This window comes from Pezoporus flaviventris, unplaced genomic scaffold (assembly GCF_033815535.1).
Source record: "Pezoporus flaviventris isolate CSIRO_AGI_PZ_B2104156 unplaced genomic scaffold, CSIRO_AGI_Pfla_v1 ptg000176l, whole genome shotgun sequence".
NCBI classification, from domain to species: Eukaryota; Metazoa; Chordata; class Aves; order Psittaciformes; family Psittacidae; genus Pezoporus; species Pezoporus flaviventris.
In genome coordinates this window covers 957,031-975,597 of record NW_026892724.1, presented here as the reverse complement: position 1 = coordinate 975,597, position 18,567 = coordinate 957,031, and the positions used below count along the sequence as shown (strand labels likewise).

Below are 18,567 nucleotides of genomic sequence, written 5' to 3'. Positions count from 1 at the left end.
CTGGACTGCGGGAGGCCGAGCTCGTGGGACGGGTTTAACGTGTGACAGCACCTGCAGCCGCGCCGCTCCCACCGCCCCCCGCCGGCAAACATCGGCCCTGGCCCCGCCGCGGGTTTCAGGCCAGAGCGTCACCCAGCACAGCAGGGGCGGGGGCAGCGGCGCCTCGGCCGGTACCACCGGGAACGCGCACTCGAGTTACACAGAGACGGGGAGCTCGGAGCGAGTCAGCGGCTCCTGCCCGGGGCCCGCCCGCAACTCCCGGGCTGCCCTCGCCCTTCGGAGCCGCCGTAGCTCCCGGTTTGCCAAGCCCCGACAGACAGGAGCCATCCCGGGCTGTGCAGCCGCTGCTCCCTCCGGCCCCTCCTGCACACTAACGGAACGGAGCCTCCCTTCCCCGGCAACAAGCACCAGACACGGCTTCGAGGGGCTCGGGAAACGGGCAACAAGACCGCAGGAGCAGCTCTGTTGCAGCCAGGAGGGCACACGGACGCGGAGCAGGGGGCACAGGCACTCGCTCCTTTGGGCCAGAGTCCTCTCAGGGGACGAGGCCACCAGACAACAGGAGCTCGGTCTCAAATGCTGCCCGGGGACTGTGGCACTGTCTGCAGCCAACAATGCTGCCCAGTCCCAGGCTGTCGGTACTGCAGCCCCTGGAGTGGGTAAAAGTGCAGAGGTAATGCATAGTTAGAATGCCGATACTGAGAAACAGCCCAAGGGGAATTCATCTCACTGGAGCAATTAGTGAAGCTACGCTGGCTCAGCCGGGAGGTCGACCTCAGCCCAGTGTACAGCCAGGAGGGCGAGGGCAGGGTGGGTGATCCTCACCCCTGGGCTCCTCCCAGAACAAGAAAACAACCCGAAAAAGCCACCCAAAAAACACCCAAAGGTTTCCCTCCCCCCGTGTGACTTGGTCCAACAAAACTGTGCTTCAAGAGAGCAGAAAAAGCATCCCCAGCCATGGCTGTCTGCAGCCATCTACCGAAGATGCTTTTGTCTCCTCACCTCTACAGGAACAGGCTTTGAAACCTGTTTCATTTAACCCTTCCTTGTCCAGATTATGCTCACTCTGTAGAAGGCATTGGTATGGAGCAGGAGCAACTGCTCAGGGTGGTTACAGGTACGTGAAAATGGCAGTCTGTCCAAGGCATTTCTCTGGAAAACTACTGGAATTTCCATGAGTGCTGCTGGCTTTTAGAACTGCTCAGTTCTTAGCCAGTTAACACTCCTGGAGCAGTTCCTGAAGGGAATGTCATGGTTCCTCATTCAGTGGGGCTTGGAAGCTCAAATGAAACATGGACAGAGCATGAAACCAATGCCCTCTGAGCAAAGCTCCCAAAGCTGGGGGCTGGGAGTGGGGCTGGGCAGTGCTCACTGCCGTGTCCCACAGCCTGGAATGCACATCCTGCAGGACTCTGACCCCATGTCCCCCTGTTAATCACAGAACCATAGAATGGTCTGGGTTGGAAAGGACCTTAAGATCATCCAGTTCCAACCCCCTGCCATGGGCAGGGACACCTCACACTAGACCATGTCACCCAAGGCTCTGTCCAGCCTGGCCTTGAACACTGCCAGAGATGGAGCATTCACCACTTCTTTGGGCAGCCTGTGCCAGTGCCTCACCACCCTCACCATAAAGAACTTCCTTACATCTAACCTGAACTTTCCCTGTTTTAGTTTAAACCCATCACCCCCTGTCCTATTGCTCCAGAGGCATGATGAATCCATGCCTCTGAGCTGCACCCTACTTCTAAGGCCATGGTCTCCATTCTACTGTGCCAACCTCAGCATCTCCCTTGGATACAGAGAACCTGAATAAACAAGACCACTCTCCCACCCCAGCAGTGGTGGGAGGAGGCCAGAGCCCCATGCTCCAGCTCCACCTGCATTTACATCTACCCATGATCAGCACAGTCCCATCACGCACTGGTGGCCACAGCTGTCCATAAATGCTGCCATGAAGAGCTGGTATGTGACATGAGGTGTGTGTGTGTAGGCCACTGGCTACCAGGAGGGAGCTTCCCACCTGCGCTGGGTTCTGCACCATCACACCACAAGGGCTGGGTCTAATGGCAATGCTGCTCTCCGGGATCCCACACAGTCCAGTCCTGGGGTCAGGGCTTTCTGGGTGACGTGTGGTAGAGCTGGTACAGGACTTTCACCTCAGAGTCTGGAAAAACATGAAGGTGGTTGGCAAACCAAGGAGTATGCACCAAGAATGGTTACAGATTCAAGTGTTCTCACTCCTGTCACAGTTTGCCTGACCTCGGAAGGGCAGGTTATGTAAACTGGTATCACTTGAAACTGCCTCAAACTAACATCCAGAGCAAAGCCCCAGCCCTGGGTCTGCATCTTAGCATCAGTGTCTGGCATAAAGACAAGGAAGAATTTCTGTAGTCAAAGTAGATCTCTGAAGTCTTTGTCCATCTCTGTGGGGCATTCAGGTGCCTTTGGTTTTAGGTCTGCAAGTATGGCTTTGCTCTTTGCAGTCCTTCCTTCAGGAACTGGAGGTAAGTTGCAGTTGAAGGGTCTTCAAAATTGGTTGAGAAACTAAAGATGCTGCTTTCAACATCTTCAGGCTTCATAGAAGTAATGTCCAGGAAGTAGTTTGCATTAATATGGTGAATCTGGGAAACAAAACAGATAGAAGAATTTAAGGGCCAGAACAACCCCCCCATCCACTGTCTTGGCCTCTAGCCAGGATGCAAGTGACAAGACTGGAACAACTCTTAAAGAATCTCTAATACTTTGCAAATGCTTATTCAGCATCCAGGATTCAGGGTTTGTGTTTTACAGTCAGAGAACAATGTGGGAAAGACAATGGTCTGTTTGTTTCCCCAACCAAGAGTGCTGACCCCTCACTTAGGTTAAGAAGATGAAGGTGATTTGAGACAAATCAGGCAGGGGTAAAACCTGGCTCTAAGTAAGGACTGGGAGATGCCAGCCCAGCCAAGCCACTGCTGAGTGCAGCATAGTTGCAAAACCAGCCCTACAGCTTTGAGGGCCTTTCTGCTCCCTTTCCAAGGTGGGAAAGGGGGACATGTGGCCACTGACCACAGCACCCTTGACTGAGCTGAGGTCACTCAGCAGCCCACTAAAGAGATGGCAGGAGGTCACTGCCTGTATCACAAGCTAATATCTGGCAAATGTGGGTATGATCAGATTAGCCCTGGCAGGATCCTCCACTGCAGACAGTCCAGTTGTTGTTCTTCCAACTCAAGGTGGGGGGCTGCTGGGGAGCAGAGCAGAGCTGAAGCATGTGGACTTGTTAATGGCTGTGACAAACTGGGGAATGAAGAGAAAGAGAAATGTGCTAGAAGGTGCTGATGAGGAGAGATTTTCTGCAGAGAATCAGCAGAAGGAACAGGGGGTGCAGGAAAAAGCTACAGTGGCTTCCCAAAAGTTGCTGACTTCAACCAGGGACAGTGAAGAAGCACAGGCAGACATTTGTTTCAAGTCTGACTGTTCCCCCAAATGAGCTGCTATTGTTCTGTCTCTGTATAGACACTTCCAGGTTTTTTCATAGAGTTGCTGTCTGTCTGCCACAGCATCCCTGACAGCACAGCACTGGGAGGGATTATGGCCCCAGCAAGGCTCAAGGAGCCAGGGAATGGCTGCAGGAGTGGACACTCACTCCAGGGTCTGCAGACAACCCTGAAGAGAACATGAAGAGCCCCTTCCCCACTCCAGGAGGATTGAAAGAGTGCAACTCCCATGGGTTGAGACAAGAACAGTCCAGCAACCAGTGTACAACACAAATCAGCACTGCTAACACAAATCACCACCGCTACTATCAACGACAATGATAAGAGAAAATAACAAGGGAAGAGAATACGATACCACTGGTCAAGAAACGAGTCCCACCCGGAAGCCCGTGTCCTTCCGGGTAACTCCCAGTTACCCCTCACCCCGGGCATGACGTGCTGTGGTGTGGAATACCTCTTTGGCTAGCCTGGGCCAGGTGCCCCATCTCTGCTTCCTCACGGCTTCCCCTCCTCCCTGGCAGAGCATGAGCCTCACAAAGTCCTTGGTCAGGGTAAACATCACTTAGCAACAACAGAAACCATCGGTATCACCAGCACTGTTCCCAGGCTGGAAGTCAAAACACAGCACTGCACCAGCTACCACGAAGGAGAAACATGACTGCTACTGCTGAACCCAGGACAAGGAGTAACCAACATACCACCGTGCCATTAGGGAGGCAGATGATCATCTCCACGGGGAAGTTGTATTTCTCCAGGTGCAGGTCAGCCAGCTTGCTGTAGAACTCATTTTCTCTGTTGTTCTGTAAGGAGAGGAGGGAGCCCAAAGAAAGATGTTTGCATACACCAAAACTAGCAGAACAGTGCAGGAGGAGTACACTGAACACAAGAGGAAGGGAAGGACCAAAGTGCTGCTTTGTAGGACAGTGGTAACTGGTTCTTTTTGCACCATCTGCTTTATGATACTCCTCCAGTCACTCTCCCTCTCACACATTTCAGCTGTAGATTCTCCCCAGAGAACAAAATCACCCATCACTGGCAGTTCCCAGGCACACCAACAGTCTGATCCAAGCATTTCCCAGAGTCTCCAGCTCTATGACTGATCCCAGCTGACAGCACAGGCCCAGAGACACGGTCACAAGTGGGGAAAGGTGCAATTGGAAGACTCTAGGTTCGCAGTATTTGGTTGCTCCCTGGGTGATAGAGAAGTCAGTCTGTTGATGGCACAAATAGCTTTGGGCAGAGCTATCTTACAGTGAAGCATTTGGTTTAGCTTTTAAAACTGGCACAACGACAGTGAAGTCCTTGTGCCATTTGCTTAACCTGCCTCCATCTGGTGCTTGCTTGCCCCCTGCGATCACTAGGACAGGGAGGGCTTGGAACTGAAATCCCCCCCTGGCACAGGCATGAGCTCCCCCCTCGTGCCAGGCACCATCTGCATTCACCAGCACCAGCTGCAAAGAAGGTGGATGTGACACTGACCTGCAGCTCTTCCAGCTCCTTCACCAGTGACCAGCTGCTGATGAAGCTCTCGTTCAACAGGGTGAGGATGGGCGAACTTTCCAGGACGGTCTCCCGGAGAGTTCGCCCTGAACCTGGCCCAGGAGAAGCAGACAATGGTTTGCTGTGTTTCCTCAGCTGGCTGGTGCCATGTTTAATGCCACCACGACACCAGAGCTCTGGCTGCTGTGGCAGCTGGCTCAGGCTCCCCCCAACCCAGCACATTGGCTTTTTTCTCCTTGAGTGACAGACTTCCAAAGCTGACTGTTTCCCACATGCAAGAGCAGAGTCCCTTTCACCCTGCAGATGCTGCCTCTAACCAAGCAGACTGAGAGGGAAAGAGAAAGGAAAAAGACCAGACCCATGCATTCACCTTGACAAAGAATTGGTGAGTTTGTCTAGGGCTTGTCATAAACAGATCTCATCCTGCCACTGGGGACCTAAGATCCCAATGATTCCCCACCTCCAGCCTTTTTTACTCAGCATCTTCAGAGCCAAAATGAGTAACACAATGTTTACTGCTGGTTCATGACCAGCTCTCTGACCCCAAGCTCTCCTCAGAGCCTGAATGAGGCACATCATTCCTCCAGCCACACTGGGAATGTCCTCACCTCAGCAGGACTGGTCGTCCAGGGCACCCCACAGCAGGATCGAGTGCACCAGCTTCTTTTCTGCTTTTGCTCTCTCAAAAGCTTGTGTGAAGGGAAGATAGGAGACCTGGAGGCAAAGAGACAGCTTAAGAAACAAGACACAGAACAGCCCATCTCAGATGCAAGCAGGGTCTGAAGGAAACAGACCTGTTACATCCCACAGGTAAAGTACACAGTTTAACCTGCAGTAGATTCTGCAGATGAAAGCAAATGACAACTGTGGTGGTATCCCCCAGGACAACTTTATCCTCTGGTGAGATTACAGCAAGGCCCTCAGAGCGTGCGGGCTGTTACAGGAACTGCAGAGCCCCTTGTTCACACACTGCAGAGAGCATCTGTACAACTACGAGCTGGCTGGCTGCAAACTCCCCTCAGCAGCCTGGGAAATGTGGCCGTGAGGTATTTTGTTACAAAACCTTACTGAAAAGGCCTAAAATCTGGCTGTGAGGGAGCCTGCACAGAGATTATTCCAATCACTCAAATGAAGGGAACTTTATTAACATCTTGGCAGCTCAAAGAGACATTTGTAAGCTCAGGCACAAGGAGGCAGCCATTGAAACGTGTCCCTTCAGCCAAGGAAGCAGTGACAGGCAGTAGCCATCTGCTCCACAGGCTACTGGCATGTTAAATAGTTTGGGTCACCCAATGCTATCAATTTGTGTCTCACTGTGGGATGCAGAGGCACAGGCAGATTGTGTGTTTTCTGCTGATAAGGAAAGCTTGGTCCAAAGGTAGCTCAACGTGGCAGAAGTAATGCCAGAGGAAAAGCATTTGTAAGCTGCCTCTCTCAGAAATCACACTGGCAGCTAGTGATAACAGGAAGGAAGGATGAGCCCACATTTACAAACCTGAGACACATGACATCAGGCTTTGCTCCTGCCTGTGCTGCTGTGCAACCAAAAATGGCCTTTTAGAGATGCTGTACTCCCTCATCTGGAAACTGGAAGTCCATCCAGTGGCACACACAGTGCTGGGAGGAGACCCCCACACTATGCTGAATACTGATTAGACTGTGGCCTCTGGTTTCTGCTGGTCCTCGAGGTGACTGGACATCCCAGTGAAGACAACCTGCCCCAAATAAACATGCCAAGGAAGAGCCTGGTCCCTCTTCCTCACCTTCTTAAATGGATACATGGCCACTTCCAGTTTCTGGGCTGCCTCTTCCCAGGGTATTTCCTGCTGCCAGGTTATCTCTTCAAACACAAACTGGATGGGCTCCCCTGAGGGATCCCTACTGTCAATCACATTTCCGTTCTCATCATGGATCACAGAGGGGATGGAAGGTCCAGTTGATTCAAGCTCCATCTGCAGGAAAACAAACAGGCAAAGCTGGACATTGCAGACATCCCACTTCTGGTTTATCTGTATTCCAGGACAGGATGAATAGGCAAAATAAGACTGTGCAGCTTCCAATGAAGATACAGCTCCATCTGTTGTCTACTGGAGCTGCACTTCACCAGTTGCAGATGTCTTTTAGTGGAGAATAGCAGGAAAGCAACTTCATTTCCTTCTGTTACTGTCTGACTGTGCTCTTTAGATGGCAATTGCACGAGACTTGTTTGCTCCGTGTTCCCACTTCCCCAGTGGAGACTTCTGACAGTGGGACACCAGGTCCTTCAAATCACAGCTCCGCAGGGCTAGTCTGATGTTCTCGCTCCTATCTCCTGCACAGCCCTTACCCAGCTCGTGGCTAACCACGAGGGGGAGCAATACAAAAGCTGTTCAGGAGCTTCCCCCAGTTCCCCGTTCTGGGACAACTCAAATGATTTTGCAAGTCTGTTTTCTCAGCTCTTGGCAATTAAAAAGAAGCATCGATCTAGTTTAAGACCAAATGGGACTGTTAAATTCAGGCATTTAAAATCCTGACTCATGTTTCCTGTCACAAGAGCTGGGATTACCACAAAATAGAGGAATAACCTCATGCAGTTTCTAAATTCAGACACACTGTTGTTCATACACCCCCTCTGGCTCAGGGCCTGGGTTCAGATCCTCATCTCAGACAACTCTGTAAAGCTGGAAAGTGGCACACGTATCCAGGAGCGCAGGATTCAACCCACACAAAGGGAAAACTACAGTATCACAACAACTGGTAATAGGGAGCCACAGAGCTGCAGAGGACACACACAGATCAACAGAGATTATACTATTAGATTGAAATATGCATGAGAAAGCTCTGAAGAACAGGGACAGTTAAGGTCATACAGCTCATGGCCATGGCAGCATAAATCCGTGCTGAGCTGCTGCATGCATATGGAAGACTGAGAGTGTCTACAGACCTGAGGCAGGTATCCAATATCCACCTCCATGTTGCTGCTTTCACTTGCTCCATACAGCCACTCCATATCAACGTTCAGAGACCTGCAAGGTGAACCAGGGATGTTCAGAGTCACCCAAGGATAAGGTTGGGTATGGCAAACCCCAAACAGATGACAGCATCCAATGCTCCTCTTGCAGGATCAGCATTAAAGCCCAGAGGCCCTGCCTCCTTGGAGATCACTGTTCCCTGCACAAGACCAGCAACACTGGAGCCCAGGATCAGGGTCCAGGCACCCACTCAATGTTCTGGGCAAACACGCTCACACCTTTTAAGTACTGCCAAAGTACAGGAAAGAGGTGACTTTGCTGCCCCTTCCTTCCCAACACTCAACTTGCACATTCTGAGCCTGCTGAACTTTTAAAAGTGGTGGGGTTTTTTTGGAAGCAAAAGGCTTTTGTAAGAAGTTGCTGGCAGAGATGCAAGTGTCTGCTTGCTGTAAGAAATGTGCTGACAGAGCCATAGGGGTTGAGTCGCCAGGGTAATGTTATAACAGAATTTTCACTCCAGCTGTCATGGGTAAAGAGATTTGAAGCTGAAACACTTCCAGCTACTTGCCAGAGAGCAGGAATGAGCTAGTGCAAAGCTTTGCACACAAAACCTCAACCTGTAAAACACCAGGCAAAAAATATGCTGAAGTAAGAGCATCAGCCTTTGCTTGACTACAGTGCTTTAAGCCAGGCACTGGGATCGCCAGGGGCTGGTCCCCACACCCTACCCATCCCTCCCATTCTCCAAGTACCAAGGGACAGTAACTGGTGATTGAATCAGACCCTGAAATGGGTCAGGGATGCTCAGCGACTGGTAGAGATGCATTTGCCAGTTTTACAAGCAACAGCAGAGCTCAATTCACTCAGATTTTATAGGAACTTGGCCGAAAAATGTGAGCTCATCCATCACAGACACACAAGGAGCCTTCTGCAGCCACATTGTCACAACAGGTATGTGACAATTGCAGGAGTCCCTGTCCCAGCTGGAAACTGCTGGTCAAGGGGAGCAGTGCTCACAGCAGTGCTGCTAACAAAGAGGATGCTGCCCCTCTCTAGGGCAGTGGAGGCATGATGGAGGACATCAAGACACACATGGATGAGGACAGGACATGATGACTGTGATGACCACTAGCAGTGAAGGATGAGTGGGGAAAGCAGATAAGCAAACTGTAGAACTAGGCTGCCCAAAGCTCAGCCTGCCCTGCACAGGCCAGAATGCCCACATACCCCAAGGGACAGGGCTGCTGCTGCACTCATACCTTCACATAAAGAGAACAAACCAGCATTCCCCCGTGCGCAGCCCCAAGCCCTACACAGGACAGGATCCCAGAGCCCCTGTGTTCCACTGGGCCTCATTTATACAACCCTCAAGTCTGTTCAGCACCAGAAAGAGAAACAGCTGTACCTGTTGTTAGGGACAAAGAGCTTAAATTCTCGGACATGGGAAGAATCCTTGGAGAGGATGATGTGACCTGTGAACTGGCCTGGGGAAAACCAGAAGGGGAAGTGTGGTGGCTCATTCAGCTGGAACTCAGCGTGGATCCTGAAATGAGAAGGGACCCATGAGCTGCAGTGCCGGGCAGAGAGAAGATGACAGCAGTGAAAAGTTATCTCCAGGCACCAGAAATTATGAAGCTAAATTGGGGCAGAGAGGTTCAGCTCAAAAAGCTTTTCATGTCACACAGTGATAAAAGACTGGAGCAGATCCCTGGGGTCACAATCATCTCCAGTACTGATGCCTTTTGGAACTAGGCAGTAAGTATCCATCCAGGAAGGATAAATTATGTTATCATTCCTTAAAACACAGAACAGCCTAACACCCCTTCAGCCTCCCTTCCAGCTTGATCAGGCAAGTATAAGCTGTGTGTAATGCTCCCAGGAAGAGAACAATTTCCTAGACTCTCCCCCTTGGAAGGGCATACCCCCCACCCCCATTAACCACAACCTAACACGTTTCCTGCTAATCAGACTCTCTCCTTTCAGTCAGGGATAGCTCCAAACCAAGGGCAATGTCCTACATCTGGGCAACAGTCCCTGCCCCACCAGGGGCTCTGGGAGCATGGGCATCAGCAAAGTATCACACATTGGCAAGAGCTGGTTGTGAACACCACCCTCTTCCTTGAGCTGCTTTGCTTCCCTCCCAGCCAGGACACATCTGGTCTTGCTTGGGAACACAACATGCAGTGACACACACACTCTCTACCACAGGCTCACAGCAGCCTTTTCTGCTCCCTTGAGATACAGAACAGATTCAGAAGCTTTCCTCTAACCTCAGGCCACGGCCTCACCTGAAGGCGATGGTGTAGTAGAAGGTGCTGATGGCTTGGATGCAGGCCACAGCTCCCTGAGGAGCAAAGCGGGTTTTCACAAAGGGGCGTGGGTGGAACATGCTCAGAAGCTTGTGGATGATGATCTAGAGAGTGAAACATAAGAAAGCAAAAATTAGAACAGTTCCTTCACCACAGGCCAGCTGCAGCTCCAAAGTAGCTCCCCACCCGATCAGGAAGGCAAGAGAACTGCTATGCTATAAAAATTAGCTCAGAGACTACCTCATCACAAAACAAGGAGCTAAAGCAAGAGACTGGGTTTAAAATTAATCCATTTCCATGTTTTTTATGCTCTTCCCATTGTTTCCAAGTTCCCATCATCCCAGCCTGAGTTACTCAAATCAGCTGCATTTGGCCCTGACAAACACCCAGCGCTTTTGCATGCTCTCAGTTTTACCTCCAATTTAGGAGACAGTCCTCCTGGCTGCAAGCTGCAGCTTTTTTGCTCCCTTTAGAAGTCCAGGGAGACAGAATGCAGTAGCCTTGTCCCTCCAGGGGTTTTGGGGATTCATCTGGGCTACAAGGCAGAATATTTTCACAAACTACTTCTCAGGTATATAGAAATTGAGTTTCATATCTCACCTCTTTGCCCTTGGGAGGCGGAGGGTAAAATCTGTTGTTGGGAAGATACCCAGTGAAGATGTTCAATTCACTAGGAATTATCCACCATGGATCCCCAAGATCCAGTTTATTCTTTGGAGGAAGAAAGGCTTTAAACTGCCTGGCAAGCAGCACGCTCATAGGGGCTGCTGGGGCAGTCCAGTTCCTCAGCCCAGACAGAGCAACATGAGAAATCTGTGAACAGAAGATACTGTCAGAGCCTTGACCAGCCTCTTCAATCCTGCAGTCATGCTCACGGATGTACGGAGGCTTTGGAGAAGACGAAAAAGAATTCTAATGGTTTAAATTCTTTCTACCACCCCAACTACCACCAAATAGTTCTGTCAACTTTTAACCATGTGAGTAATAGGAAGTGGGAGAGAGGGGAAAGTAGCACATACCACTACTTCTGGACTTAGCTCCACATCTATCTCTAATGTCTGCTTTGAGGGTGTATTAAGTGGGGCACAGTGATACTGAGTGAGCTGAGAACAATGAACTGCTGCAGAAAGCAGCGAGTTTGCTCATCAAAGCAAATCCCATGGCCTAGAGCTAGACTATGTCCCCACCCTACCACTTATTGCTGGTGATGTTACCAGCCCTTTGCATGTGTTTATACCAGAATTTGTGGCCATACACATCCTGCATGACACCTACTCCCAAGAAACCGTCTTTGCTCTTTGTCATTGTTTCCATGACCAAAGGCTGGAATTTAGCCACGATGGATAATGTCTCCCCGCTTGTATCAGACGTCTCCTCCTCTTCAAATTCTGAGACGGGAGCAACCCCTAGACAAAGGAACAGAAATTTAGGCAGCTGTTTCCCTTCCCTCCCCTTTTAAACAATTGTGAAGTAATTACACATTTATCCTGGCAAATCCAGGAGTACTGGTTGTCTCCCAGCTCTTCATCCAGCAGCAGAATTCGGGACACACCCCAGGAACCAGATGAAGCACAGCTCTCCTTTCAGCAGACAACTCTCTAAACCCCATAGTTTGGCTGAACAGCCTCACTTCACCTTGAAGGGTCAGAATACACGCTTTACCCAATGAATTAACGCACAAGCAAACAACTGTCTTGGGAATGCACTGTAAATTATCATCATGACACTGTTTCTTGTGTGGCACCACCATGATACAGGCTGACAGAGCCTCCAAACAGGATCACTCACAAACTGCTATCTGGAAGAGATGCCTCAGCCAGGGTATGGATGAAACACTGCCACTTAACTAAGTTTTGGCCTTGCCTGGGCTGAGCTGTATCTGTTGCATTTACCCAGCCCAAATCCCCTTTAAGCTCTAGACAAAGTAACTTCTGTTCTTTGCTAGCCTAGCAATGGGATCTTCTGTCTTACAAACCCCTCTACTTTGTGGAAGTGATATATGTCTAGTGCTTAAGCCTTTTCAGACCTCTGTAAAGCTCAGCAGCCTTCCTTCATGTAAATAAGACTCAAAACAGTGCCCTGAAAAAATAAAGACATGAATAAAACCAGTTCGGTGCATTATCTGTGGCTTTTGATTGGACTGTGCAGAGAGCTCTGCAGGGCAGACAGATATCTACCTGTCAGCTTCTCAGCTATTGGCTTGAACTCTTCAGGACTGAGGTACAGATCGTTGTTTGTGTCCAGAGAAGAAAAGAGAAACAGCCCCTCACTTCCCAGAGACTTCAGCGCCAGCTCCTAGTTCAGGAAGAAGCAAGTGAGATTTCATTCGAGCCTCTTGCAGAAATTCACCCATGCCCCTCTCAGCTTCAGAGTTAATTTAAATTCTTTCCAGCACACAAACACAGCCATTAAATCAAAAGATTAACGCCCCTTGGCAGGATTTTGTGCTATTTACAATAGGGATTGGTGTCCAGGAACTGCTGGCATGAGCATATTAAAACTACATCTGGCTAAGTAATTCCAACTGAATCGTTTGCTCATAGGCAGCCTTGAAGTCTTTTGTCAGAAAAAAAGCCAACTTTTTCCAGACAGTGCTAAACCTGCAGCTATTGAGAGCACCTGGAGATGGTGATTCGGTGATTAAGTGATGTGCAGTGAAACAAAGGCAAAGCCGTGACTGTCTACATCACAAAATCACAAAGGAAATGAACGGAGCCCTTGGAACTGCAGAAAGTCACTTACACCCGTGCAGAGCTCCATGCCACACCTCCCCTGGCACACACACAATTCCCTGCTCGGGTCAAGCTCCCCTCCAAAATTCCAGCTGCAGGACTGGATGGAGCATTTTGCCTCCTGCCTACTCAGTCAGCCATACACTGGGGAGCCACAAATCCCATGGGCTTCTCCAGAACCTTCTGCAAGACCCCAGCCACGCTGTGCCTCAGTTTCCTTCTCTTCAAAGTCCACTGGGAGCTCATCCAGTGGAAAACACCACTGAAATGCAATGTCTCCCCTGGAGCAGCTCCAGAAAGGCTTTAGATGCTTCTGGTCATTTCTACCCTGCAGCACTGAGCACTGAAGGGAAAGGGACAACCTACAGGCAGAATAAGAGAGCTCCATGTTGGTGTGAGAGGAAAAGAGAGACATAGAGCAAGTCAGACAAGCCACATCATTGGCAGACAGCCTGCAGCACATCCCCTGTGACCCATCATTTGGGACAGCTTCCCCTGCCACCCCTGTAAAAGCCTAAAGCTGCAGGATAAATACTCTGTATTCTGCTGTTTAACGGTGTTTATTCTCTATTGCCTGCAGCACCACCACCATCCCCAGAGCTCCTGAACTAGTTTATTCTCCATCTGTTGCCTGCCAGCCTGAAGCAGCACTAATACAGCCTGGAAGGCTTTGCTCCTGTCAACTGAAGCAACAAAAGCACTTAAGAGCCTTCCAGGGCAGATTCAGGACTGAGACAGACAGAAATAAAGACCCTGGAATAAAAACAAGAGAGCTGGAAGCAGACATGGCTGTGGAAAGACAAGGAGGGGAGCGTGCAGGAACTGTACAGCTGAAAAAAGGAATGAAGGATTATCTACATACAGGAACAATCCTCTGGACTGTCCATGTTTCTGGGGCCAGATAATATGCCTTTGTTCCTCAAATGAACAGGGATGCCCACCCCTGTAAATCGATAATAATTTTCCTGAGCAACTTCCCCAACAGCCAGGTGCCAGGGTCATGTCATGGAGCCTTGGGCCAGGTTTCAGTATCCCTCTAACCTCTTGAGCAAGCTTGTGCACAGCATGGAATGCATTAACCTCACATGTGATTGCTCACTGAGAGTGGGCTCCTAGAGCAGGGAAGCAGGCCTGGAGCATGATGGCTTCTCCTCTGCAGGGGAGCCTGTCCTGGATGTGTACTGAGCTCTGAAAAGATGTTCCATTTCCCAGTCGTCTCTACAGCACATCAGCCACTTCCTGCTGATGAATCTTTTAGAGTCTCTCTTCTTTTTGCACTTCACAGACAGGGACCTCAAGGGATGGGAGGCAAATGAGCAACAAAGTTTGTAGTTGGTTAGACTGCCTGCTGCTGTAGGAAAAAGTCACGATCAGTGCTTAACAGGGCTGAAAGCAGAAAGAGAACCAGTCACACCCCCCACACAGAGAAGAACATCTCTGACTGCATCTAAAACAGCAGGATGCGAAGGACAACATGGATGCTTGGGTGTTGGATGTTAGCATCCAAAGATCAGTTTTTAAGCAAGAACTGAAAGCACTTTCTCATCCCCTCAGCCTGCACTTTCACACAGGTGAAGCAATAAACCCCCACCAGCTGCAGAACCATCAGATAATTATCATGGAATGGTTTGGGTTGGAAAGGACTGATGATCATCCAGTTCCAACCCCCTGCAGAGGCAGGCATGCCTCACACTCGACCATGTTCCTCCAAGCCCTGTCCAACCTGGCCATGAACACTGCCAGGGATGGAGCATTCACCACTCCTCTGAGCACCCTGTGCCAGTGCCTCACTACCCTCACAGTAAAAAACTTCTTCCTTATATCTAACCTGAACTTCCCCTGTTTCAGTTTGAACCCGTCATCCCTTGTCCTATCACTCCAGTCCCTGATGAAGAGCCCCTCTCCAGCATCCTTGTTGCCCCCTTCAGACACTGGAAGTGCTCTGAGATCTCCACGCAGCTTCTCTTCTCCAGGCTGACCAGCCCCAGTGTTCTCAGCCTGTCTCCATACAGGAGGTGCTCCAGCCCCCTTGACCTTGTAGCCCAACTCCAGACTTGCTCCAACAGCTCCATGTCCTTCTACAACAGCAAGTGGCCAGAGACACGGCAGCTCTGTGGTCAGACACATGCCAGCAGCTGGCTAAGCACAGCCTCCTGCTCATGGACACCACTGCCCTGTCCCTGCAGGGCAAAACAGCCACATCTCCAGCTCCAGGCAGCACTGACAGCACATGGCTCCACACAGCCTCACGGGACACATCCTTTGGAAACACTCATTCCTGCTCGACAGCACTGCATGAACACGGGCACAGCCTGACCCACCGGCACCCTGGAGCACCCGGCTGGCCCGGGAGACCCCAGCCAGGGAGGAGCCCAACAACGGCTTCCCAGAGCACGCACCAGTCCAAAGGGATGATGAAAGCTGGGCTTAAAAGGGGAGTGAGATGTCAGGGCTTGGCCTTTTCCTTTCTGATAGCATTCACATCAAAGCAAGCGCTCCAGAGCTTGTGGATTTTCTCTTTTTTTCTTTATAATCTGGGATTGTAAGAAATAAAAAGTTTCCCTTTTGTGCCAGAGTAAAGCCGACCTTCCTTGGACTCTGCAGGGGAGGAGAGTTGGGCTTTTTCACAGAGAGTTTTCTTCCCCCACCTGCCTGTGCCTTGTTTAGCTACATAAACATCCCTATGGAAGCGACAGGATGCGTGTTTTAAGCAAAATGAAGGACAAACCAACCCCTTGCTCTGGTCATGTTTTGCTCCCTCCAGCAGCCCCCACTCACAGCCTGCTGCCTGTGCTCTGGAACACAAAAACCTCCTGGAGCCCTGGCCTTCTGCCAGGCAGGGCTGGGTCCTCCCAGCCAGGACTGTCCCGACCCTCCTGTCCCTGCAGACAAACTCTTCTGTTTACCTGGTTTGAGCCATTCTCCCCTTCCTGCAGTGCAAGAAGAGACAAAGGGAAGAGGCCTCCTTTAAAAACACTTGTCTTTTCGCCACAGAAATATCGAGAAGCCTGCTCTTTTCCACAAACCTCTTTGAAGGATGCCAAAGCAAAGAGCCTGGGAAGCAGGATCTCCAGCAGAGACATGCCCTCTCCAAAGCACACAGCAGCCATCTGAGTTACAGAATTCCAGCCAAACCCAGCATCCATCAGGGCACACAAAAAGTACGTTTCTAGCGAGAAAAACCCCACGAACACTTGAGAGTTTGGGGCCTTTTCCAGGGAACACGGCAGGCAGGAAGGACCTGGCGAGACGAGGTGTGAAGCTCCTGCTCTGTGAGCACCACAAGGCTGAAGCCACCAGTGCCCTGTGGCTACCACAAACCAGCGGCAGCCACCACCCCTCTGTGGTCACCTCGGTCCCCATGGCCACCTCAGCGGCCACCAATACCTGGCGGTGACCTGAGCCACCTCAACGCCAGTGGCCACTGTGTGTGGCGGTCCCCTCAACCCCCGGCACCCCCCTCATCCCCGCGCTCACCTCAGCCCTGCTACCTTACAGCCAGTGGCCACCGATGCCCGGCGCTCACCTCAACCGGTGGCCACCTGAAGCCCCTTCGCCCATTACTCCCCTTCGTGTGCGGTGCTCCCATCGGCTCAGCAGCCGCCACCTCACCCCCGGGGGCCCCGCCACCGCCCCCGCCGCTCCCTCACGACGGCGGCGCCCGCCATTTCAACCCTCCCTCACAACCCTCCCTCCTTCCGTGAGGGGCCGCGCGGCCTCAGCACCGCCCCGCCGCCCTGCCCGGTACCTGCTGCCGGGCTGCCTCAGCGTCCCGGTAGTACTTGACGGCGACCAGCGCCGCCAGAGCGGCCAGAGCCAGCGCCAGGCGCGGATGGGCCGCGCCGGCACCCGCCATGGCCGCGCCGCTCAGCGCCGCCGCCGCCCCGCCGCCGCCATGGCCGCCCGGCCGAGGGAGGCGTCAGGCGGGCAGCGCCCGGCGAGGAGGGGCCGGGGCTCGGGCCGGGGCCTGCGTCCGCCCCGCGGGGCCCCTTTCCCCGCCCCCGGCTCCGTGGGGGCTTTTGCGCAGACCGGAAAAAAAACCCATGTTTTGGCCTTAAATTTGCTGCAGTATCAGCGGGCTCTTCAGCAGCCCCATCGCTTTCAGTGGGGTTTGCTTTTAATTATCGATGGGAGAGGGCTGTGTCCTGCCCCCATGGGTTAACAAATCCATCTTCGGTCCTTAAGTCAGCATTTCCCCCCAGAAGCCGTATCCTGCTCTTGCAGCTGGTTTCAGCTCACAGCTGGATACCCTTCCTGTTACGGGTGGTTTCACCTGCAGTGATTTCACTGGGGTTTAGCCCCAGAAGGGATGGATGGCAGGGATAGGGATGGCAGTCAGGGGCTGGGATGGATGTTGCAGCCATGGGGTGACGGTGCCCATCTACAGCCATGCCCGAGCCCCATCCTCCTGCCACCACATTGTGATCCCCAAGTTCTGAGCCACTGCTGCCATCACCCCACAATTTGAACCATTTCTCCTGTCCTTTACAACACCCCAACCTGAACTTTTCCACCCTCCCCGTGTTCTTTGTGCCTTCCAGGTTCTTCTGCACGGTTGTCTCGTTGCCCCCGAGCGGTGGCTTGGCCAAGAGATCCAGGTTAGTCATTGTAATCTCACAGCTCAGCCCCTGCTCCTCCTGCAAGCCTGCTCTGCCACGGAAATCCCCTGATTGCTGCGGCAGATTTAGTACCATTTGCTGCTGCTGTAGGGCTAACAGCATCCAGTGTTTGATCTCTCCAAGGGTAGCAGGAAGCTTTAGCGGTTAATCCTTTGAAGCTTTGGCTGTTTCCTAAGCCTGCCTAATCAGTTTTGTTTTAGGTTTAAAGAGGGTTCTGGTTGGAGATGAGGGGAGCATGACCAAGCCATTAAGAGGGCTGTGGCAGCTGCATCAAGCAAGGAGGAAGAGGCTGCTAATATTAGGCAGAGCAAGCTGGAAGGTGGGGAGATCTTGCCAGCAAGCCAGACCAGAGGGAACAGGGCTTGGGCAGTGAAGGTGAGGCACAGCCTTCTCCTTGGGTACTGTTCCTTTCCCTGCCATAGATCCTCACACAGCCCCTGGTGTTTCTCCTGCAGTGATGGTGCAACGCAATGGACCAGACTGGGGAGCCCAGCAACAGCATAAACACCGGGTTATTTGTAACTCAGGTCAGTGTCATACATCTACACAGCCCATGGAGGAAGGAGAAGGTTCCTTCTGCCGGCTCCACCACAGAAGAAAACGTTCATGAAACTGCCACCGCTCTTTGCCCTCCACCTCCCCATCCATCAAAGAACTGGTGCTTGAGCCATGGGGAGGAGATGAGAAGAACTGAATTAGCAGAACATTGAAATAGCGTCTGGCAGCAGAGATGGGTGTGAATGAGTTAAGCGCTCAAAGCACTTCAAGCAGATGTGCTTTAAAACTTGCCGGACTCATTAGGTTGGGCAGCGAGGTGTGGAGAGCGGCTGCTTACCTCAAATAACCTAGCAAGTACCTTTAGAGCACAAAATGTAACAGGATGAGATAGCTTTGAAACAGGATAAATGTACTTGCGTGTCTGGAGTGAGCGCAAGAGGTGAGATGAGTTGACCAAGCCCGCAGACACCTGTATG

At 51.6% G+C, this 18,567-nt stretch overlaps 1 protein-coding gene across 1 annotated transcript; it reads right to left on the bottom strand.

Annotated features, from left to right (window-relative positions):
• Nucleotides 1-21: 21 nt before the first annotated feature.
• Nucleotides 22-16,896, bottom strand: SELENON (selenoprotein N). Its single transcript, XM_061480135.1, has 12 exons — nucleotides 16,723-16,896; nucleotides 12,420-12,537; nucleotides 11,518-11,648; nucleotides 10,843-11,055; nucleotides 10,222-10,346; nucleotides 9,339-9,476; nucleotides 7,906-7,987; nucleotides 6,746-6,934; nucleotides 5,591-5,696; nucleotides 4,962-5,074; nucleotides 4,181-4,282; nucleotides 22-2,624 (listed from the first exon to the last, which is right to left on the bottom strand). Exons 1-12 carry the CDS (start codon nucleotides 16,828-16,830, stop codon nucleotides 2,454-2,456), a joined length of 1,596 nt encoding a protein of 531 aa, XP_061336119.1. The 5' UTR covers nucleotides 16,831-16,896; the 3' UTR covers nucleotides 22-2,453.
• Between the last annotated feature and the right edge of the window lie 1,671 nt (nucleotides 16,897-18,567).